Source organism: Sceloporus occidentalis, unplaced genomic scaffold (genome assembly GCF_023333645.1).
Source record: "Sceloporus occidentalis isolate IW3139 unplaced genomic scaffold, rSceOcc1.0.p SCAF_4, whole genome shotgun sequence".
Classification (NCBI taxonomy): Eukaryota; Metazoa; Chordata; class Lepidosauria; order Squamata; family Phrynosomatidae; genus Sceloporus; species Sceloporus occidentalis.
Window position 1 is genome coordinate 3680314 of NW_028316984.1, and position 24271 is coordinate 3704584.

The window sequence follows — 24271 nt, forward strand, 5'->3', positions numbered from 1 at the left end:
CATGGCAATAGTTGAATAGTAGGGGACAGTTCAGTGCAAGTAGTGAAGTTACTCATATGCTTCTAAAGGCACTGATAACATGGTTTAAGGTAAATCCATAAACATGTATATTTTGCTTTAAAAACTGATTAATTTTTATTCATCTAAATTCGCCATTAGCATGCAGTACCTTCTTCAGTTACTAGGTGGCAGGCCTGAGACATTCATTTCTCCAGAGAGTTCCTTGGCAGCTCTGCATTTCTTCAGCAGGGCCCTTGGACTGTTTAAACTGGGAGAGAGATAGTCCTACTACCTATTCAGTCCAAGAAGGCCATGAAAAGGTAGAAGGAGAGCTGAGTATACTGCTGCTAGTTATAAATAAAGAAGGACTTAAGCTCCCATTTAATCAAGACATACCATTGTCAATGTGAATTACCTATTACACAACAGTTGTAAGAACTGACCTAGTAAAACAATACAATGCAATGGAGACTTCAAACACTGTTGAGATTACCGAGATACACCTATGCTTTACCATAATAATGGGAGAGAGGAAAATGCATCAGTGTAACTGAAGATGTTCCCATTACCTGCCTAAGTACTATTTATTTATTTACATGCTGCCTTTTTCCTGGAACAGGATCCAAGGCTGCCCACAGAATAAAATCACTTAAAACCTAACAATAAACTTTTAAAACAATTAAAACCATCACATTTGAAACAATATAAAATTATTTAATTAAATTCTATGATTCTATTTAAAACGCATACAAAACTTTTTTAAAAAATAAATTATGCACACATTCCTTTGTAGTAATTACAAATTAAAAGCCATCTTAAAATGTCATTGTTGTTGCATCCCATCCCAGCTGACTGGAGGAACCCAGGAGCCAGAGCATCAGACCACTTTGTAGACAACTAATGTCTATGAAAAATTAAAACAAGTATGGAAAGAGTGGAGTTATGCACTCTATTCACACCCAAACAGTTACCAGTTTCTGAGTTCCCAATCACCATGCCATGTTCATACAAAAAAAAAGAAACGTTATTGAAAATTCTTTTGCATGTGCCATGCCCTAAGTTGTTATTTGTTACATAATGGCGGGTTACAGACTACTATTAAAGTACGCGCGGAGCGCATACTAGGGTTAGGAAGGGGCGCACCCCCTAACCCTAGCACGTGCTCCGCGCGCACAAAATGGCGGTGGTCGTTCCACACGGCCGCCGCCATGATGGCGTCACAAACGCACCACCTCCAAACGAGGCAGCACGGATGTGACACCATTGCACCGCGCGAGGGTGCTTAATGTGCCCTTTTGGCGGAGCAGGAAGGAGCTCTGAAACAGTGCTTCTTCCTGGTTTGCGTCGCTGACGCAGCTGTGTGAAGGCTGCACCAGCAACGCAAATCAGAAAGGGGCTGAGCGGCCCCTTTCTGGAAGTCCCCGCTGCCGTTGGGGTGTCCTTGGGGCTTGAAGCCCCAAGGACACCCCTTTCCAGGCTGTGGGGAAGTGGCCTTTTGCCGCTTCCCCGCGGCCCGGAAAGCGGCGGATCAGGGCCTCAGCGGCTGCCATTCTGGCCGCTGAGGCCCCGATACACCGGGAAAAGGCGCACCTACAGGCCGCCCCAAAGGGGCGGTCTGTAACACGCCAAAGACTGTAAGAACTGGCCTAATAATACTAATACTATTAATATGTAGTTGCAGTTGTAGTAGTAATAGTAGTACTGGTGTGTGTTTCTGTATGTGCCTTCAAGCTGCCTGTTGACTGGAATACTGAGAAGTGGTTTTGCCAGTTCCTTCCTTTGAAATACAGCCTACAGCACCAGGTAATCATTGGAGGTCTCCATCCAAGTACTTACTAAGACTGACTCGGCTTAGCTTCCAAGATCAGATGTATCTGGTGCCTTTAGTGTGACAGTCATCAGTCTATAGGCCTGTTAGTTCATTATGTACTACTGTCACCTGCAAATACGGGTGGGGAGATGGCACACAAAAATCACACTAGATACCTGCAGCTCGTCTTTCCTTTGATATTTGTACAGACACCCTCATTCTGACAAGGATTTTGGTCACAATGTTCTGTTGGGTAGGGCTGCCAGTCTTTCAGATGGGCTGACTTCTTCTTCCATCCCAGAGGATTTTTTTCACCAATGGGCCACATTTGTGGGAGCAAATGTTCTGTCTTCCTGAGATGTGTTAAATCTTATTCAAAAAGAGAGACAAGGCTCATCCAAACAGCTGTGACAAATATGTTGAATTTTTTAAAAATGAAACAAAAGCTTGTACCCCACATTTTAAAGCACCAAATTACTTAATTTTGTTGGACATATTAAGAAGAAGCTACAACAAAAACAACACATCTTAGAAATCTATAAGAAACATCCTTTCAATACTATTTAAAACATCTTGATTGGTATCTGCTTTGCAAAACATGTGTTTTATGTTTGTTATTTTATATTTCTCAGTTTTTGTTTTGTATTCTTACCACATTTTGTCAAACATCTATGATTGATGTTTATATGCATTTGTAATTTGTGTTTTTAAAAGGGTTATTTTTAATGTAAACTTTTGACTACCCTAATTTGCTATGGAAAAGGTGGGATATAAACTGATGATGTTGATAGTTACCACCACAACCTTAAGTAGGCTGGGCTAAAATAAATGAAGACTCAACAAATGCAAATGAGAAATGGGTCAGGGGCTTCCCAGCAGACAACGAGCACTAATCAAGCAGACATTAATCTGCCTTTGCATATCCTCCCACCCTGAGGCCTGCCATTAGCAACAAACAATATACATGCAAATCACTTCTCCTTTCCCAGGGTGACACATATATATAAAATATATACCCAACTCTTTTCCAGGCAAGTATTCTCTGAAGATGCCAGCCACAGATGCTGGCGAAACATCAGGAAGAAAACTTTTCTAGAACATGGCCCCAAAAACTCCACAAAAAACTATGGATGCCGGCCATGAAAGCCTTTGATTCCACATTGAATTGAACACTGATAATATGTTGAGCAATATGGCTCAAAGATTTTTTTTAAAAAAAATGCTGCATTGAAAATAAGAAAATTATGAAATACTTTTATGACCACCAGCACCCCCTTCGACACACCAGGAATTTGTTGTTGTTAGGTTCTTTCAAGATGTTTCTGACTTACGGCAACCCTAAGGTGAACCTATCATGGGGGTTTCTTGGCAAGATTCATAGGAGGTTTGCCATTGCCATCTCCTAAGGCTGAGAGAGTGTGACCCAGTGGGTTTCATGGCCAAGCCGGGAATCAAACCCTGGTCTCCAGATTCATAGTCCAACACTCAAACCACTATGCCATGCTGGGTCTCCAGTAATAGATACACACATACACATATAGACAGAGAAAGAGAAAGAGAAAGAAGTGAACAGCCAAGACTCAGGAAGCTTGCTAGTAGAGCACCAACCTTCACCCCAGAATATGTCAGGGAATGGGGTGGGTGGGAGGCTGTTCCTTTGTCTCCACCTTCTCCTCAACTGCACAACTGGAAGCAACTGGGAGCTCCCTGGCAGACCCCCACCAACATATGGGGGTTTGCCCAGACATATTCTGGCTGCCATTGCACACATGGAGAGATGGAGCAGATCAAGGTGGGGAGGAGGAATTAGTCCATTTTATAAAGACATTTGCATACCTTCAAATTCTGCAAAGATAATAAGGTCATCATTTTTCAGATAATCCCTTCTCTTTAGTTGTGCATGTGAGATAAATTTACTCCATCCCCAGCCTCCACTCCGAGTACAGTTGCATGAAGTATCTAATTTTCCAAGAAGAGATGGTTTTCCCCATCTGGAAGAATTATTTTTTTCTGCAAAATGATCCAGAATATATAATAATACTATTTGTGCTCTGTACATCGTTATTGTTGTTAGCTGCCCTAGAGTCAATCTTGATTCATGGTGACCCTGTGGATGAGACATCTCCAAGAATCCCTATCCTCCACTTTCTTGCCCAGGTCCTGCAAGCCCTTACCCATACTCCCCCCCCCCCCGATTGAGTCTATTCATATTGTCTGTGGTCTTCTTCTCTTTCTTCTACCCTCTACCTTTCCTAGCATTATTGTTTTTTCTAGTGACCCTTGCCTTCTCATTATGTTTCCAAAGTACTATAGTCTCAACTTGGTTATCTTTGCTTCCAAGGAGAGGTCTGATCTGATCTGTTCAAGAACCCATTTGTTTGTCTTCTTGGCTGTCCATCGTATCCTAAGTATCCCAAGTACTCTTCTCCAGCACCACATTTCAAATAATTTTCTTTCTGCCTGCTTCCTTCACTATCCAGCTCTCGCATCCATACATTGCAATTGGAAATACAATGGCCTGAACGATTCTGGCTTTAGTGCTCAGTTGTATGTTTTTGCTTGTCAGTATTTTTTCTAGTTCTTTCATAGCTGTCCTACCCATTCCCAGTCTTCTTCATATTTCTTGACGGCAGTCTCCATTCTGGTCAATGTTTGATCCTAGATATGGGGATTTCAAAAACTTATTTCAATTTCTTCCTTGTCTAGATTGAATTTGTATGTTTTCACCCCTGTGGTCGTTCTTTTGTTTTCCTTATGTTCAGCATCAGACCTACCTTTGCACTTTCATTTTTGACCTTTTTTACTAACTTTCCACTTCCTTAATGCCTTCTGCTAATATTATGGTATCGTCCACATATCTTAGGTTACTAATGTTCCTTCTTCCTATCTTCACTCCTCCTTTTTCTGATTCTAATTCATATTTTCTTATTATGTTTTCAGCATATAATTTAAACAAGTAGGGTGATAGGATGCAGCTTTGCCTGATCCCTTTTTCTATTGGGAACCACTCTATTTCTTGCATTCCAGAGCTTTACATGATCGGTGCAGTCAAATGCTTTGTTGCAGTCTATGAAACACATGCTGATTTTTTTTTAATTCTTTGGTGCACTCCATTGGCTATCTTATGTTTGCAATATGGTTCCTAGTGCCTCTTCCTTTTCTGAATCCTGTGCGCACCTCTGGAATTTCTCTCTCAATAAATGGTTGGAGTCTATGCTGCAGAATTTTGAGCATTATTTTGCTTGCATGTGAGATTAGTACTATTGTCATATATTCCTACAGTCTTTTGTGTCTTCTTTCTTGAGGACTGGTGTATACACACACACACACAATCACATACATACACACAGCTATCAGCTTTCAGATCAAATGCCTAATTTTGACTATATCAGTAATTCCCAAGGTATGAAGACCAAAAGCTCATTATATATTGATGGTGATAACATTCCATGGCAACTACACTGCTTAGAGTATCCTCTAACAGGAAAGGAAGAGGAATAGCCTTATATGTCAGGGACATTTACACCAGTGAAGACATCCAAGACATCAATCCTAGAAACCAGGTGGAGAGCATTTCGATAAAAATTAAAGGTGAGGGAAACAACAGGGATGTTATTGTGGGAGTGTACTACAGATCCCCCAGTCAGATGGAGGAATTGGATGATGCTTTTCTAGAACAGGTGTCCTCACACTCAGAAAGGAGAGATGTAGTTGTGATGGGTGACTTCAACTATCCTGATATTTGCTGGAAGTCAAACTTAACCAAATCTTCAAGGTCTAGCAAATTCCTCATTGGTCTTGGAGACAATTTCATTGTCATAAAATCATAGAATCTTAAAGTTGGAAAAGACTGCAAGGGCCATCCAACCCAACCCCCCGCCATGCAGGAAATCTAAATCAAAGCATCCCTGACAGATGGCCATCCAGCCTCTGTTTGAAGACCTCTAAGGAAGGAGACTTCACCAAACTCCGAGGGAGTTTGTTCCACTGTCAAACAGCCCTTACTCTCAGGAAGTTCCTCCTAATGTTGAGGTGGAATCTCTTTTTCTGCAGTTTGCATCCATTGTTCCGCATTCTAGTCTGTGGAGCAGCAGAAAACAAGCTTGCTCCCTCTTCAACAGGACATCCCTTCAAATATTTAAACAGGGCTATCATATCACCTCTTAACCTTCTCTTCTCCAGGCTAAATATCCCCATCTCCCTAAGTCTTTCCTCATAGGGCATAATTTCCAGACCCTTCACCATTTTAGTTGCTGAGTCCTTCCTGTTCCTGTCACCAGGAACAGGAAGCATTTGGTCCTCCAACCCCACTGATGCGAATGCTGATCTTTTTGGAGGTCTGCAGCACTCCAAGAAATGAGCGTTGGTGATGGCAAGGGTGGGCAGGCCAAGTCCTCTACTTTTCTGCCACCTCCACCAAGGCTTATTTCTTTGGCGGGGAGGGGGGGCACAGCACCCTGAAGAGATAGGCATGGGCATTGATGGTGGCAGAGGTGGAGTCCTCCATGTTTACGCCACCACTGCTGCTAATGTTTGTCTATTTGGGGGCACCATGACCCCCCAAAAGGCAGCCTATCAGCAGCAGTGGCATTGCCAAAGAGTAGCTTGGTAGCTCAACTGGGCAGTACCAAGGCAGGCAGGGGAGGGGAGACTTCTCTCCCTGCCTCCTTGCCTCCATGCTCCCTGGTTGAGTCACCAGGCTATCACCCCCACTGAAGAGAAGCAGCTACTGGTTGAATGAGACAGGGAGGAAACTCCTGTTCCTGCCCCATCAGCAAAGCTGCAAGACCTGGAGAGCTGGGAATTTGGCATCCACTTCTGTCTCCCCACAGCCTTTGTGGGTCTGATGGAGCTGCTGACCTGGGGGAGAGGGAGGAGACCTCCTTTCCCACCTGGTCAACAAAGCCTTTGGACCTAGAACTTTGGTACTCTCTCCCATTAGCACACTGGATGACATCCTCTCTGAGATGTCACCTAGTGTGATCCACAACCCTTGCAGGCTGTAGTGATGCCCCTCTGTGTAAGGTTAATTTTTTAAAACAAATTAACTCAGGCCTGGTACAAAGTAGGAGAAAGGGGAGGCCAGAGGCAGCAACTGGATGGCCACGACAACGATCTACTGGAAAAAGGAGCTCTAAAATGGAGTTTCTCCCTGTGACACCACCAAGGTACCATTTGCACCCTGGGGTGGTGCAGTGATGTGTCTTGTGTGCCATGCCATTTTGACACGTCATGGACACACGCACCATGTGGGTGGTGCCATCTTGACACAGCACCGTCCATACGTACTAAGGTTCAGGAGCGTGCGGTTGCTGCGCACTCACAAACCCTAATATTGGTGCTGCCACGCCGCTTTTGGCCCATCTGTACCAGGCCTAAGGATGTCTTACAAGTATCCTCTAAATATAAAACCAAATTAAGCAACACAGAAGAGGAAGAAGCCTTACAGTGAAAGACTGAGCTGGGTCTACTGAATTAGTTTAAGGAAGATGTTAAATGTGCTCTAAAAGAGGGTGTAGGGATGTAAAGAATGCTCACAAATTTTCTTGTTCTCAATTAAAAAAAGGTGGCTTGACACTTCCGAAAACAGCCAACTCCCACAATAGTGTTGTGGTTTTTTGCATTCAGGGACAATAGGGGTTTAACAAAAATCTTGTTCATACGAATAAACTTGTGAGGTGGGGGTTGGGGGGTTTCACAGTACAATATTTCCCCAGAAAACAGAGTATTTTCACAAAATATACCTTTTTTGTGCAAAGTTGGCTTTGCCCCCAAACTTTATGCTTTCTGCACAAACAATTCTTTTTTTTTTTTGGGGGGGGGGGATTCTGGAAGGTCAAAAATTATTAGAAAGTTTCAAAACCTTTCATACTTTCAGCCAGCAGAGAGAAGAGCTTTGAAATTATTTGTTCTTTCATTCAAGAATGAAATAAGATTTACATCACTAAGGTCATGGCAAACCCTTGAGTTCCATGATCCAGTTTTGTTTTTTTTTGGTATTCAGTTTACATATATAGACAAGAGTACTACTAGTTCTGGAAATGAGAGAAATGAGGACTTGGCTGTCTAACATGATAGAGAAGGTGGATTACTGTAACACTCTGCTTTGGAGCTACTTTGAAGTACTGACCTAACTCTGTCCTCTTTCCTGCATAGTCATTGCTGTCCAGGAACTGCTACCTACCTCGGAAAACCTGTTTTTCATTTGTTGTGAAGCTCCTTTCTGAGGACATCCTTTTCCTGACATTGGGATTTTGGTCGAGCACTGTGATGGTAACCTGCCTATGCAGAGCTGGCCACTCAAGAACAGCATCATTTTCACCACTGACCAAATGAAAAGAAATCCGTATATAGTTTTCAAAGGCAGAATCTCTCAACCCTCTGGGAGACAAGGTTAAGCTATAACCATAACCTTCAGGGCTATAGAACCGAGGACTGTGCATGGAGTAGCCCTCGGGAGCAGTTGTAAGCAACTGAGAGAAGTTGCGAATAAGCCATACACCTCTGGGGCACTGGGTTTCACTCAGGGTTAGGTCATCAATATAAATTCCTCCAGCCGAAGCGTCTGGATTGCCTTTTACCCCTTGGAAGAGAAATCTGAACTTTTTTTGGCATTTGAGATTCACATGGACAATTTTCCAGTTATGGTCACTGTCTCCTATGGAAGAAGATGTAAACATTATAACATATGAGAAATGTCAGCATGTTTATAGTCATTAGTTTAAGCATCAGCACCCAGTTTTCTAATATCAAGAGTGATAAAGAGATTTCATTTGCTTTTTAATATGTCAGTGTTTAAAAGATTCACCTGACCTCATCCAATTTGGGGGCTGTTACCTGCTTTTAAAATCAGCCTTTAAATGATATATGTTACTTTGTAAAATTACATAACCCATCTTCCTTCATAAAAAATAAAAAATAAAATAAAAGCATTCAAATATTAAAACAAAGCCCCTTTCATGATCCAAAGTCAAACAACCAAGATTGGGAGAAGTATTGCAAAATTCTGCATAGGTGGAGCTGTGAAATGTCTCCCCTCTCAGCCCAACCCATACTTTGGCTCCTGCAGTCCCTCAATGCCAGTGTATTGGCTGTGGGAGAATAGGGGAGAGGCAGAGAAGTGTTGAGCTCTGTTCCTATAGCTGGACACACAGTGATGTCTGATGAGGCACCTTCTGGGTCTTCCATAGGTCCTGAAGGAAGATATCCAGGAGGGCTGTATCCTATCGCCATTCTGTTGTCCATCGGGATACAACAATCACTGATATCAAAGCTACTGAGAACTTCAGGAAAATCAACAGAGTAGCACTGCTCACATCTTTTACCCAGAGCAGGCTGGCAATTGGAGCAAAGAGGTTTGCTTTGGTAGCATCCCCTGGTCTGAAACCAGAGTGAAATGGGTCAGACTGTTAGTTTCCTAGCAGAATGTCTGAAGGTGATCAAGCACCTTGGCCCCCCCCCCCCCCAAGGCATATTGCTTAAGTGATAGAAGAGTCATTCTCATATGCTTTTGGGTCCAGGGAGATCTCCTTTAGGAAAGATGTGAGTACCATAGCCTCCTTCAGAGCAGCAGTCACCCATCCTGGCAGAGTGAGGCATTTATTACCACCAGCAGCTATGGACCCACCCCATCAATCCATAATAAGAATAATAAGAACTGGGGCAAATAGTTGTTGCAACAGTGGAAATTATGTTAACCTTACTGACAAATTAACAAACAAATCACTAGGTCCAATTGGTATCTATCAAGAGTTCTTGAAGAACTTAATTGTGAAATTGTCAGTCTTCTAGCTGCATTATATAACATGTCCCTGAGATCAGCCTTCATTATAAAGCCAATTATTCAAAAGGGACTTGAGGAATTTACAAGATACTGAACTTAAATCTATTTGGGGTAAATTGGTGGAAAGTGTTTTAAAATGATTAAAGCAGCAAGCATATAAAAGGGCAAGCCATGCTGAAAAATAATAAATATGTCTACTGCAAAGTTAAGTGCTGTCCCACCAACCATAAACTTGGACTTCCAAAAGCTTTTGACAAAATCCATGTGAAAGCCTCCTGTGCAAATGTAACAGTCATGTAATTATAGGAGAAGTTCTGCCATGGGTTAAAAATGGATAAAGAACAGGAAGCTAAGAGGAGGAGTAAGTGGTCAGGTCTCACAGTGCAAGTATGTGAGTAGGACGTTTCTCAGGGATTTATGCAGGGACCTGTGCTTTTCAAGTTGTAAAAAAATCACTAGAAATTAAGGTGCATATGAGGGCAACCAATTACAATAACGATGCAACATTATTTGGGATGATGAGAACAAAATGGAACTCTCCAGACTGGAAAAATGCATACTAATGTGGCAAAAATGCATACTAATGTGGCAGTGTAGGGTAGAACAATCTAGAGTAGAACAAGAGTAGAACAATGCATGTTGAAGGTAAAAAAAATTGTGTTCACAGATGGAATCTGAGCTGGCAGTGACTAATCAAGCCAGGGACAGCTCAGTGAAAATGCTAAGCTATGTGCAGATTCCATGATAGATATAATTAGACAAAGAACTGAAAATAAACATTCCAGTATCATGCTACTTTTAGTCAAATCCATGGTACAACCACATCTGGAGTAGTGTGTACAGCAGAATTGGAATAGGTGCAGAAAAGGATAACCAAAATTATCGAGGTACTGGAGCAACATTTTTAAAACATTCTTTCCCTGCTTGGAGGACAGGAGTGTGTTTTATAGGAAGATAATGATAACACATAAAGGCGACCTAAAATAATATATGCCCTCCAAAAGCCAATGTGAGCATATGTGTTTTCTCTCTCTCTCTCTCTCTCTCTGTGTGTGTGTGTGTGTGTGTGTGTGTATAATGACTTTTCAAATTTACCTTGAAAAGTTTTAATTTTAACCAGCCTGCGAACATTTCCAGTGCCATCATCTATCTTAACCCAGATGGCAAGTCTGTCCTGGGAGCTTCCCGTCATTTTAAGGAAGAACTGTAGACACTGCTGCTTCCTCTTTGGGTCCAGGATCCGCGATTCTAAGATGGCTGCATCTCCTTGTTTCCCACAACTGGTATTAAAGTACATGACGTGGTCAGCATCTGTGGAGAAACTAGCTGCTCAAGAATTAACACCATCAATAAGCATACATATTTTGTCTCTTGGATTTCACTGTCAATTTTGTTCACGAAAGCTGTGAAAATTTTAATTTAATATTGGCTTCAAAATCTGGTACACCTAAGGACCTATCTGCTTTATGGATTTAACCACCTTAATAGCTATTCCCTCTCCTAAATGGACCCCGGGTAGGAGCTATAGTTTGATGAAGCGCTGTAGCACAGTAGCTTCCAGACAATTACCAAACTATAATTCCCATGATTCTTCATCAGATTCCAGGCTTTTCCTGATAAAGTATCATTCAGGCTACCACTTAGAAGATTCAGATTTCTTCTCTTTAATGGATTTTCTACAGTAACAAAAAAGATGGAAGGAGTGCTAGTTCAAGAAGGGATGGTTGTGAGTATAGAACAGTGTTACCTGAAGTGCCAATGATTCACCTGGACAGGGTACAGGTATGATTAAAAACCTCACCAAAAACAACTCCCAAGAACTAGTATACAACTGTAGTTGAAGAATGTGAAGGCCCTATAGTGATTTTTATTGCACCCTAATTTGCTGAGACAATATTTTTCCAACCAAAACATATGGCACATAGAGTTAATGTATGATTCACACCCTTTTATGGTCAACTCTTCTTATCTCCCAGGGGTTAATAAGCACCATTCTATCTGGCCATTAGGCTCACTATCTCCCCGTTTCTGTGCTATCTAGCAGATATCTTTGTCCTCAGTTACAGAGTTCATGGACCATAATGCATATTGCTGGTTTAAAATTTACCTTTCTTCAGCAATAAGAGTTGTCTTAAAAGAACAGAAATGCCCAGAGCTGTTTTGCACCACCAAGGTGGGAGTGAGGGGACTTGGAGGAGTGAGGCACTCCCAGCTATGCTCTTCTATTTATCCTGTGTATTCAACATAGACTTGAGCGTCATTGGAAGGTCAAGAAGGAGAGAATTCTACCTCTGTCTTTTGGCTTTCTAGGTTGCAATTATAAGTGTTTGTATCTCATGTTTGGTACTTGGGAAACTCAGGGCTTCTGCTGGACTACTGTATAGTTGCTGCCCACTGATCTCCATACCCAAGCTGATCAGGTGATCTCAAATTGGTGTTAAGGACTCAGGGATGATTCCTTGGAGGTTCTCTAATATCCATACCAAGGCTTCTGTGTCTTAGGTGGCTCAGGCACCCATGATAACCATGGGGCTGCATGAACATGCTGTTAAATGTAGCAACACAATTTTCCTGTGAAACTGTTGGAAAACCTGTCGCAGACTGGCCCAGAGACATATACAGTAGAATGTCCTGTAGGATACTCTGACAAGTTGGGAAGACATTTGAAGATATAGCTGCCTGTATCTATGTATATATCTGGTCATTCTTTAATTTCTAATTTTCAGTTATTGTGGCCTATGCACCACTGGTGTGGGAGAGTCCTTCCTGGACCTACTGCACTGTGACATTTGGAAAGCAAGGCCTCAGAATCAGAGAAGCCCCAGATATGGTTATGCCTGCAATGCTTGATTCCCATAAGACTCAGAGAGGGAACTAGTGGACAGCGAGTCAGGTAGTGGAAACAGAGGGCCGGTACAAACTGGCACAACATGCTGACTTCTTGGTGGCATGAGTCACAGATGACGCACTGGGGTTGGACTGGATGGCCTTTGTGGTCTCTTCCAACTCTATGATTCTATGATTCTATGATTTCACGCCTCAACACCACACTGATGCTGGCACCACGCTACCTGCCCAAACAGATGCCGGTCATACGCCGCAGGAGTACCAAAACAGTGCTGCTGTGGAAGAAAAGCCACTCTTTTTCTGACACAAAAAGGAACAGCATTTTGCCATCTATTTTTGTATTGGGAAAAAGCTGGAGCGGGGCCATAGCATGCACCTGGCTCTTTCAGGGCATCATGCTACCCTTTTGGGCTGGTCAGTTTTGGCCCTCACTGGCACACCTTACAGCTGGCATAGGATCTCAATGAATAGGCATTCAAAAATGCCTGTTTTGCTAGAAATTCAACTTTCAGACTTTTGGTAGCAGCCAGTCCTGCTGGTACCACCAAATATGCTGACTCTGTGGCAGTCCACACTTATTCAGTGGATATCTCAGAGGTAGGCTACTAAGAGAAGTAGTAAAGGCTAATGAAGCCAGAAGATGAAAAAAGATAGTGAGCAATCTTCAGCAAATAAAAGGACCTCCCCAGTTAATTTCATATACTTCTGCAAATTACTACAAGTATAACACTTGGGTTTAACTTTAGTTTTATAATTTTATTATATTGTAAAATTTTATGTCTGTGGTTCTCATAGATCCAAAGGGAGTTATTTCTTTCTTTCTTTTTCTTTCTCTCTTTCTCTCCTCCCTCCTTTTTTTTTACATTTTTTAAAATGGAATTATCTTGAACCAATTAGTTCCCTTACTGTAATGAAGAATGGATTAAAAAAAAATAAATTCATTTAACTGCCAGAAAAATGAGTGATATTTGTGCGAAAGAACCTATGACTTCCTTTGACTCCCCCTAATTCACTATCAGTGCAATCCCAGCTGTTGGTATGACTCCAAGTGTATTGCAAACACACAAAAAGTGAATGGCAACAAAGAATCCCATATATGGACCTTGATTAAATCTGTTCCATGGTCTGGTAACCAAGCTGCAACCTGCAACCACCGCATTCAAATCAAATCTCTCCTTACTTGCATTGGCACAACATGGAACTCAGAAATAGGAACTGGGGTGTATGTGTATGCTTGATTTACCTTTGCACTGTCGTCTTTGGGTGTTGTCTTGTCCCATTGGGTTATTTATCTTACGAATCCAGACAGCTTCATCTCCTGTTTCTTGCACCAGGCCACACAGATCAGCTGTCTCAAAATCACATTGGTCCAACAGTGTGAGAGATCTTGCTAGGTACAAGGGGAGAGTATATAATATAAAATTATTGTTAGCATATTCAGCTGAGATAACTTTCCCATCTATTTTCAGTAGAAAGTGCAGGAAATAATGCAACCCTGTGCATGTATATTAAGACATAATTTCCTCAAAAGGACATCTAAGTGCATCTAGGATTACATCGCTCGCCCAATCTGTTCAAAAGTGAATGGTTAATTTTTGCCTGAAAATTCAAGTCAAACATCGACTTACTGCAGTTGTACATGTGACTGAGTCTCTCAATATCAGAAGTGCTGAAATCCAAGCGTTGCCCAATAATGTCATTAAATTCAGGTATATTGGTAGTAATTGTTGCTAAACTTGAATTTTTGCCAAATGAGAATGGACCATAGTGCATGATGGACTCATAATCATAGGGAGTATTCAAATCAGTGAGAAAGTTTCTTCCATACTTTTTAAAGTTGTGCACTTGATCTGCAAGATGATAGGGGAAGAAATATACAGTTACTACTTAGAAGTGCTAGAAAGGGGATTCCGGTCCCATCCTACAGTATAAATTGATTGTGGATTAGGTGACTATAATTTAATGAGCATCATGGCCATTTCTGATGCAAACTTTGATTCGTAAGATGACTTTCGAGAGTCACCCTATGAATAAGAGAAAAGTTCATCGGAAAAAAATGAAATATGCTCAGCTATTCTGCACTCTGCACGATTATTCTGCTTAGGTCAGACCTCACCCAGATTACTGTGTCCAGTTCCAGTCAACTATAGTTCAAGGATACTGACAAATAGGAATATGCCCAGAGGACAGCCACTAGAATTAGTTGTTGTTATTAACTGTTTTCAAGTTGATCTCGACTCATGGCAACCCTGTGGATGAGACATCTTCAAGATTCTTTGTCCACCACTATTCTGCTTAGTTCCTACGAAATCATAAGCATTAATTCCTTGACAGAGCCCATTCATCTAGCATGCAGCCTTCCTCTCTTTCTACTTTCCTCTACCTTTCCTAGCATTATTGTTTTTTCCATGAATCATGCCTTCTCATGATATGTCCAAAGTATAACAGCCTTAGTTTTGTCATCTTGGCTTCCAGGAAGAACTCTGGCTTGAAATGCTCTAGAACCCATTTGTTTGTCTTTTTGACTATCCATGGGATCCCAAGTACTCTTCTCCAGCACCACATTTGAAATGAATTGATTCGCCTCCTGTCTTAATTGTCCAGCTCTCACATCCATACATGGTAAAAGGGAAAAAAATGCCTTGTATGATTCTAACTTTTGTGCTCAGTTGTATATCTTTGCATTTTAGAATCTTTTATAGTTCTTTTATCACCGCGTTCCCCCTTTAATTTTCTTCTGATTTCCTAACTGCTATCCCCATCCCTATCAATGTTTGATCCCAGGTATGAGAACTGTTTTACAAATTCTATTTCTTCATTGTCTAGGTTAAATTTGTGTAGATTCTCCATGCTCATTATTTTTGTTTTCTTTATATTCAACAGTAAGCCTGCCTTTGAACTTTCTTCCTTTCTATTCCTTAGTTGTTTCAGGTCTGTAAGGTTTTCTGCTAGTATTTCTCCCTCTTCTATGTCCAAGCCTGCTTTTCTTGCAATATGTTCTGCATATAAATTGAACAGATAAGGTGATAAGATGTGGCCTTTTCTGACCCCTTGGTACTGTATTGATATTCCGATGGCTTTAAAGCAATTCCATAGCTTTTCATGATCTATGCAGTCAAAAGATTTGCTATAGTCTATAAAACACATGCTGATTTTCTTTCAGAATTCCCTGGTGCACTTGATTAGCCATTGTATGCCTGAAATGTGGTCCCTACTGTCTTTTCTTTCCCTGAACCCTGCTAGGACCTCTGGGATTTCTCTCTCCATGTATGGTTGGAGTCTATGTTGCAAAACTTTGGGCACGAGTTTGCATGCACGGGAGATCAGTGCTATGGTCCTATAGTTGCTGCAGTCTCTTGTGTCTCCCTTTTTCTGGAAAGGGATCTATATTGATCATTTCCAATCTGTTGGCCATTGTTTTGATTTCCATATCTGTTGACATATTACCTTTCCCAGTCAGTCATGTCCTCTCAGTATCTGTACAAAGCATGGCAGCTTTCATAATGTGAAATATGCTGATGACACTCAACTCTACTACTCCTTTCCACCTCAATCCATGAAGGCTGTCCTGGTCCTAAACCAGTGTCTGTCATCAGTAATGGAGTGGATGAGGGTAAACAAGTTGAAACTTAATTCAGATAAGACAGAGGTGCTCTTGGTCAGTCGGAAGGCAGATCAAGGAATAGGGATCCAGCCTGTGTTAGATGGGGTCACACTCCCCCTGAAGATGCAGGTTCATAGTTTGGGGGTACTCCTGAACTCACCTTTGAGCCTGGAGGCCCAGGTCTCTGGAGTGACCAGGAATGCTTTTGCACATTTAAAACTTGAGCGCCAACTGTGCCTGTTCCTTGAGACACCAGATCTGGCCTCAGTGGTACATGCCTTGGTTACATCACATTTGAACTACAGTAATGCACACTACATGGGGCTGCCTTTGAAGAGTGTTCAGAAACTTCAGCTTGTCCAAAGAGCTGCAGCCAGGCTGCTAACAGGGGCAGGTTATAGAGGTCACACTACACCCCTATTGAAACAGCTCCACTGGCTGCCAGTTTGTATCCAGGCACAATTCAAAGTGCTGGTGATGACCTATAAAGCCCTATATGGCTCAGGTCCAGGCTATTTGGCAGACTATATCTTCCTATATGAACCGATCCAGGTTCTGAGATCCTCAGAGGAGGCTCTTCTCTCCATCCCACCACCATCACAAATATGGTTGGTGGGGATACAAGAGAGAGCATTTTCTTTAGCTGCCCCTAGACTCTGGAACTCCCTGCCCAGGGAGATCAAAATCTCCCCCTCCTTATCATCCTTCTGCCGGCAGGCTAAGACCTACTTGTTTCAACATGCTTTTAAAAAAGAAAGTTTTTAAGGCATGTGATGGGGTGTTGGTATATTGTTTTAATGTATTTTAACCATTTTAATCTTTTTAAACTTGATATTAACATTGAATTTGTTTTTAATCTTGTAGTAATTTAATTCTATTTTAATACACTATTTTTGTATGTTTTTAACTAAATGGTTTTTTAAATCTTGTAAGATGCCCTTAATCTCAACCTTGGGAGAAGGGCGGGATATAAATGAATATGAATATGAATATGAATATGATGATGCCATATAAAGTAGAAGGCAGTAGGAAAAGAGAAAGACCACCTTACAGGTGGATTGATTCAATCAAGGAAGCCACAGTCCAGAGTTTTTATGAACTGAGTAAGACAAGTGACGACTGGGGCCCTTGGAGGTCACTTATTCACTGGGTTATCATAAGTCAAAGTCAACCTGATGGCAAATAACAACAAGCTTGATACTGGTGACCTATTTGGTATCTTGTAGGTGCTGGACAGGATTGGCCTGTAAGTCCAACATAGAACATCAATTTTAATTCTGCTTACAAAGTGCTGGAGAAAAGCAAACCCAGTAGTGTTAAAATGCTTTAGTATGGAAATTCAGGGAGACCTCCATATTGAAAAGCAAATACAACAGGCAGGCAAAACTGGACATTAACTGTTTACAAATAGCTCCTTAACGGTTCTTGTTTGATTAGGACTCTTTCTGTTGTGACTCTATGTAACTTTTCAAGTGTTCTATTGCTGAGCTTCATGTTGTTCACAAAGTCATGTTAACGTGAAATAATAAATTTGGAATTATGTCTGCATTATAAACAGGGAACTATGATTCTATGATTCCCAAAATACAAGATAGTCATGTATCTATTTTAAGGCATATGGGTTTGTTTGTTTTCTGTGATGTCAGCAAAATCAACCTTGAATATGTATAGACTATGGGACTAAAACCAACCTGGCACCACATGTTCCCACCATATTTTAACATAATCATCACGGTCTGGTCTTGTTTGTTCATGAAGAAGACCTAGTGTATGTAAGATTTCATGTGTTACAATAGCTTTGTGATCACATCCTACACCAATAGAAAGGTTTTGGCCATATTTTCCATCTCCAATTGAAGACCAACATCTGAAAAACACAAAGAGAAGTAATACTGCATGATATACTGTATATTGATATGCTGTGAATCTGCTGATCTGTACTGAAGGAATTGTTTAACCAGCTTCACTGAAAAGTAGTTTACTCCAACTATATTAACAACAGTGTAAAACATGATTAGCTTACTTGCTAATTAGCTTACTTGCTGTTCACCGCTATGATCTTTGGAATAGCGGTATATAAATAAAATGAATTAATTAATTAATTATGATAGAATCATAGAATAGGAAGAGACCTGACAGGCGACCTATTCCAACCCCTTGCCAATGCAGGAATCCACTGCTAAAGTTGGGATGTTAATATTAGACTATTTTATGCTCACATGCTCTGGAGAAAACACACATTTCAGCACTATTCTTGCCTGCTGTAACTCACACATCCAGAAGATGTTTCAGGAAATCACTTTGTCCAGAAATATACATGTTTTTTCATGTAAGAATGGTGGTGTTTTTGCACACGCACACACACACACACACACACACACACACACACACACAGAGTTTTAGATAGCTATATTTGATTCTTTAATGCAAGATTCCTGCTTTTACACCCAAAACAAGTTTCTAAAAAAATGTCTTGTTCGACAAAAATCTTGCATAGAAAACAGCAATCAGAAAAACAAAACTGTGTGTGTGTGTGCGCGCAAGACTTTTTGGTGCAATATCTTTGTGCAAAAACAGCAATCTTGCACAAAAAACACATGGTTTTTGTGCAGAATAATTTTACAAAATACTAATACTGGCTGAAAAGTGAACCCCTTACACTCTTGGCAAAGTGTGACTTTCAACAGGTATCAAGATAGTTCAAGTCTCTCATTATTACTAAATATCTCCTTTTTGAAGGTTTGATGATGTATTCTAGCAAAAAACGCCCTTGCTGGGGAGTCTGTACCAGACCCTCACAGTGATGTCTTATGGTTTCTCTTTTTTATAATTTTTCTCAAATGCTCTCAGCTTTCAAGTTATGGATCTCCTCACACATGTAAATGATGTTTACTTATGATTGTACGCTTCCTCCTCTCTTGTTAGGTTTGTTCCTTTTGAATAAGTTATGGTTCTCAACTGGTACCATCCACTCATGAGTCTTATCTCGCTGGTGCTGATTAAAGTTCAAGTTTGTTTTATTCCCCATAGTCTGTGCAATGAAGAGACCTTGAAACCATGGCTCCTTCCCTTCAGCTCCTTCTTTATTATGATTTCTAGCCCATTTATGGTTATACCACTGTACCAGTTTCCCTTGTATCTTTGATGCTACTGCTCCCAACACATTGGAGATTATTAGACAGGGGTGGGGAACAAATCCCATCCTTATCCCATCTGTGAGTGATGGCATGAAAGACATTCACACTTTTGCTCTGATCCTGTCATTAAAATACCAGTGAAGTGGAATTGCATTAACACATTCTTCCATTAATACAAAATGAATGGCAAGGACAGGACAATTCCACTTCAATGACAGGACAATGACAAGACAAGTGCAACATCGTGTGAAAGTCTTTCAGGTGATCACAGTCAATCACTATTTAATGATTGGACACTGATGGAATAAGTGTGACATCATATGAAAATCTTTTCACAATCGCTCTATACAAGGATGGGATATCCCATGTCTGATAATTTCCTTGGTGCCTGCATCCTCTGAAGTACTGACTTTCAATCTCACAGGATTTAGTATGAAACCCTTCTGGTCAGGTTTGTAAGACTCCTAGGAAACACTTTACCAACTGCCATTAGGTGTAACATGGCTCTTGCTAGAAGTTCTTTTACATGGAAGTGTAGACAGTACTTCAAACAGCCAAATCTTTCAGCTCAAGTCCACAGAATCTGAGAACATATTCTTAAATCTGCAAACTTCCATCTCACAGCCTAATTTACTCCATCTTGTTTTGTTAGGGAATGTCAATGCCCAGTATGACTGTATCTATAAAATAAATGTATCAAGGAGAAGAAGGGCAGTAAGCCTGAGGGCAGGGAACTGTCTAATTAAAAAGATTGTATGTACAGCGCTGTGTAAATTTACAGCGCTTTATAAATAAAGGTTAATATTAATAATAATAATAACAGAGTAAAAAAAAGGAAGTCCAGCTATTTTTAAATTATATAGTTTAGTTGTGGCATCTGAGGAAAGCATGGGCAACTATGGGCCGAGACAGATAGGTGGAGAAATGCCGCCCCTTTTGGCTGCACAGCGTTACTGCAACAACCAAACAGCATGGTACCACTGCGCAGCAAAAAAGGAGTCACCTAGAGTGATGCAGCCCTATGATGGCTAGGCTTGCCATAACCCCGGCTGCAACCGGGAATTTCCCGATTTTGGGGGCCACGGGCCCCTCCCACCACGGGTGCCGCCCAAAAACTGGGGACCCCCCCCCCCCGGTTGCAGCCGGGGTTGCTGTGCCCCAGGCAGGCCTCGCTGTCCTCCTCCTCTTCCTTGAGGAGGCGGGGAGGAAGAGGAGGCCTTCCTGGGGCGCAGGAGGCAAAGCTGGAGGCGGTACCTCCCTGCGCCCCACCCTCCCCGCACGCCCCGCCACCCTCCTCCTCCGCCCCCTCTCCCCCAGGCCGTGCGGAGGAGGCAAAGGTGGACGGAGGCAGCACCTCCTCCACACAGGGAGGGGGAGAGGAGGCGTGCCACCTTCCTCCGCCTCCCCGCACGCCCGTGCCACCGACCTCCTCCTCCTCCCCCTCTGTGCGGCGAATGGATGAGGAGGAGGAGGAAAAGGAGGAGGGGGAGGAGAAGAAGGAGGAGATGGAGGAGGAGGAGGAGGAAAAGGAGGAGGGGGGGAGGAGAAGAAGGAGGAGATGGAGGAGGAGGAGGAGGAAAAGGAGGAGGGGGGAGGAGAAGAAGGAGGAGATGGAGGAGGAGGAGGAGGAAAAGGAGGGGGGGAGAAGAAGGAGGAGATGGAGGAGGAGGAGGAGGAAAAGGAGGAGGGGGGAGGAGAAGAAGAAGGAGGAGATGGAGGAGGAGGAGGAGGAGGAAAAGGAGGAGGGGGGAGGAGAAGAAGGAGGAGATGAAGGAGGAGGAGGAGGAAAAGGAGGAGGGGGGAGGAGAAGAAGAAGGAGGAGATGGAGGAGGAGGAGGAGGAGGAAAAGGAGGAGGGGGGAGGAGAAGAAGGAGGAGATGGAGGAGGAGGAGGAGGAAAAGGAGGAGGGGGGAGGAGAAGAAGGAGGAGATGGAGGAGGAGGAGGGAAGAGGAGGGGAGGAGAAGAAGGGAGGAGATGGAGGAGGAGGAGGGAAAAGGAGGGGGGGAGGAGAAGAAGGAGGAGATGGAGGAGGAGGAGGAGGAAAAGGAGGAGGGGGAGGTGGTGAGTGAGTGGCCAGAGGCCTCAAGGTGGTTTGTTTGTTTTTTTTTGAGGGGGGGGTGCTTTTAATGCTAACAAGTCTCCCTTGTTTTGACAGTGATAGTGTGGTGGTGGTGGTGGTGGTGGTGGTGGTGGTGATGATGATGATGATGATGATGATGATATGACTCAGCTTGAGAGACATGCAGACACTGTTTCAGAAGCTGAGAGAGTGTGACTTTCCAAAGTGCCTTTTCTGTGTGTTTTTGGTTCTGAGGCATGGCCAATGTAAATTGCTATGATTTTTACAAACTCATGCACAGTGAAGAAAAACCAAAGTCCCTTGACACACACTTCTGAGAAGTATAGCTGGTGCAAGAACTGTGAAACCACCTGGACATGTTCAATATGCAATAGCCATGTTAAGCCATGCTAAACCCAAGGGGTTTGGTTATGGAATAAGCCTCTGAAATATGCAAGACATGTTAAGTAAAGCCATGTGAAACGCCCAAATGTGCTGTTGTGTGTGCTTTGGAATGGAGGTTGGGGGGTGTTTGGCCAGAAAGGGAAGTACATTTCTGTCATCTGTCTAGAAATAATGCCAAAATGTCCTCCATTTTGATCATGCCTAAGAAACAGGCATTTATATTAATATTTTTTTTAAAATCATCAATTTTTTTTCGCGTGTCCTCCATTTTTAAAAAGATGTGTCCTACATTTGATTTTTTTGTCCTACATTTGTCCCGGTTTGGAGGTCTTGACATGGCAACCCTAATGATGGTGCTTCCTCTAGAAGACGTGTGGACACTCAGATGCCCACATGTCATAGACACTCCCCCGTGTGGGCAGTGCCGTGCAATTATGGTGCCACCCTCACGTAGTAGGGCTTGTTGTGTACTGGGCCTATCACAGAATTCCTCTTTCTCTGAGTAAGGGTTTGAATGTCACATCAACTGAAAATGATGAAATGTTTTCAGGCTAAAGTCACTTTGATTTCAAAAAAGTACACAACCCAACCACTGTATCTTCCAGTGGACTGTGAACCCATCAAGAACAAACACTTGATACACTGGACCATCACATTTCCTAAGCCCAACAAACATTGCAAACATGACTTGCCAATGGAATCCATCTGTTCACCTCCATCAGGTTAAACAAAAGAAAGAGAAATGGAGTTGAACTGCAGCAACATATTTGTGGCACTTCATACAAAATAACCAGAGGTCTTCTCCTGCAACCACAACTATGTGCTTTTATTGTGCTTGTTAATTGATGGTGTTTAATGATGGACTTGTGTCACCTTGACAGTAATGTTAGCAGTCAATCAAACCATGAGATCATGTCTATATTTGGGAGGGGGGATAGGGTTTCAACGATCCTGGACAACCCACAGAATTGTATGAGCATCTATGAATACTTTAAGAGAGACACTGCATAGTGCTACCAGTCAAAATACACTACACACCTTTCTATCTTTTCCTTCTTAAAACAGTGGTGTCACTAGGGTTGGCATCATGGTGTCACACACACACACACACACACACACACCGACCTCCTCCCATACCATACAATACAGACTCCTTAGTAACATTTTTTTTTGTTCTAATGTTACTCATAAATCATAATTCCCATATATCACTGAACATAGTTGTGACTATATTGACATGTGTCAATATGGTAATAGTTGTGACAGAAACAACAAGCAAAATTAAAATTATACCTTATACTTAAACAATAACATGTGCACAGCCTAAATGTATAACAAGTGAAAATTTGGTAATTTTAAGGAAAAATCTAAAAGAATAATGTATTTTTAATGAAAAATTATTATTTTTTTAAAAAAGCTAGGGCCTCTCCTTTCTCCTTCAACTGAACCTCATCCCATTCACACCATCTCTTCAGTGTTTTAAAGGGATTCAGGTGAATTACACAGTCTGTTTCTGCCAAAAGGCAGAGGTTTGGGGAGCAGTGGTGTCACATATCCCCTTAGAGTGTCACCTGGTGTAGCCCACAGCTCCTATGTCATGCCTATGCATTAACAGAGTTGGTTCACTTACCCATCAAGCTTCTGAAATATTATATATGATTTCTCTCCAGCATATGGTTTGAAGGTGACACAAGATTTCAAATGGAATCCTTCCAAGGCTTTAAGAATCACTCCTTTCGCATTTAGATCTTTAAAAAAAAAACACACAGTTCATAAAAGCTATTTTTACCACATGGATTTGGACAAGACCCTGCATCATCTCTCTGCATGGAGAACTCGTCTCCTGCCCTCTCACCTGGTGGCCATATACTGGCTGGGGGAGGGCAGAGAATAGCCACAGAGCATCCAGCTATGCACAGCCATTTCAAGAAAAATGGAGGACCTTAAGTGTCCTACATTTTGGGCTGAGTTTTGTCCTGCAGTTGTCCTACAATTTGGTCTAGAATTTGTCCTACATTTTGTCCCAGGTTTTAGTGGACAATTATGGCAACCCTACTTCTACATCACCTGGGAGTATATCACACGGAGCTTTTTGGTGGTGTTGTGGCTCAGTTCCAGCTCACTTCCGAAGTGATTGCACTTCCAATGACGCGGTTTGATGTCATAAAGTGACTGTTTTATCAGACGCCATTGATTTCTATGGGAGCCCCTTGCGAATTGCTTCCGCAGTGTTTCTGAAATCACCCCCTCATTTTGGTAAAAACGGGAAAAAAGTGACTTCAGAGAATTCGCTTCCAGGCTGCCTTTGATTGCACTGTGATTTGGTCTGGTGTGGAAAAGCACTCCGATGCCACCCCCCCTTGGTCCCCCTGCATCCTGCTCCGTCATCTCCCTCCTCCTCCTTCATGCCATCTTCTCCTCTCTGCCAACCAGCCGATCCCATCATGCCCTGCATCCCCTGAGTCCTCCTAGACCCTGATCTGCTCCCCTCCTTCAGCCTCCCACCAATCCCATCATCCCCTGCCTTCTCCTAGACCCCAATCTGCTCCCCTCCTTCAACCTGCCACCAATCCCATCATCCCCTGCCTTCTCCTAGACCCCAATCTGCTCCCCTCCTTCAACCTG

At 42.3% G+C, this 24271-nt stretch overlaps 2 protein-coding genes across 2 annotated transcripts in view; one reads left to right on the top strand and one right to left on the bottom strand.

Moving 5' to 3' along the window:
• LOC149313429 (adhesion G protein-coupled receptor F5-like) overlaps window positions 1-8053 on the top strand; it is a 77457-nt gene extending 69404 nt beyond the window's left edge. The window contains exon 23 of the transcript XR_016280825.1: window positions 7967-8053. The gene's annotated coding sequence lies outside the window, so the exon portion shown is untranslated. The remainder of the gene's footprint in view (window positions 1-7966) is intronic.
• LOC149313430 (meprin A subunit alpha-like) overlaps window positions 1-24271 on the bottom strand; it is a 36949-nt gene that overhangs the window by 688 nt on the left and 11990 nt on the right. Inside the window, exons 6-13 of the mRNA XM_089522352.1 lie at window positions 23277-23394; window positions 17736-17911; window positions 14069-14290; window positions 13684-13830; window positions 10689-10904; window positions 7995-8468; window positions 3647-3820; window positions 1987-2179 (exon numbers count right to left, since the gene is read on the bottom strand). Coding sequence (XP_089378478.1) covers window positions 1987-2179; window positions 3647-3820; window positions 7995-8468; window positions 10689-10904; window positions 13684-13830; window positions 14069-14290; window positions 17736-17911; window positions 23277-23394 — 1720 coding nt within the window. The remainder of the gene's footprint in view (window positions 1-1986; window positions 2180-3646; window positions 3821-7994; window positions 8469-10688; window positions 10905-13683; window positions 13831-14068; window positions 14291-17735; window positions 17912-23276; window positions 23395-24271) is intronic.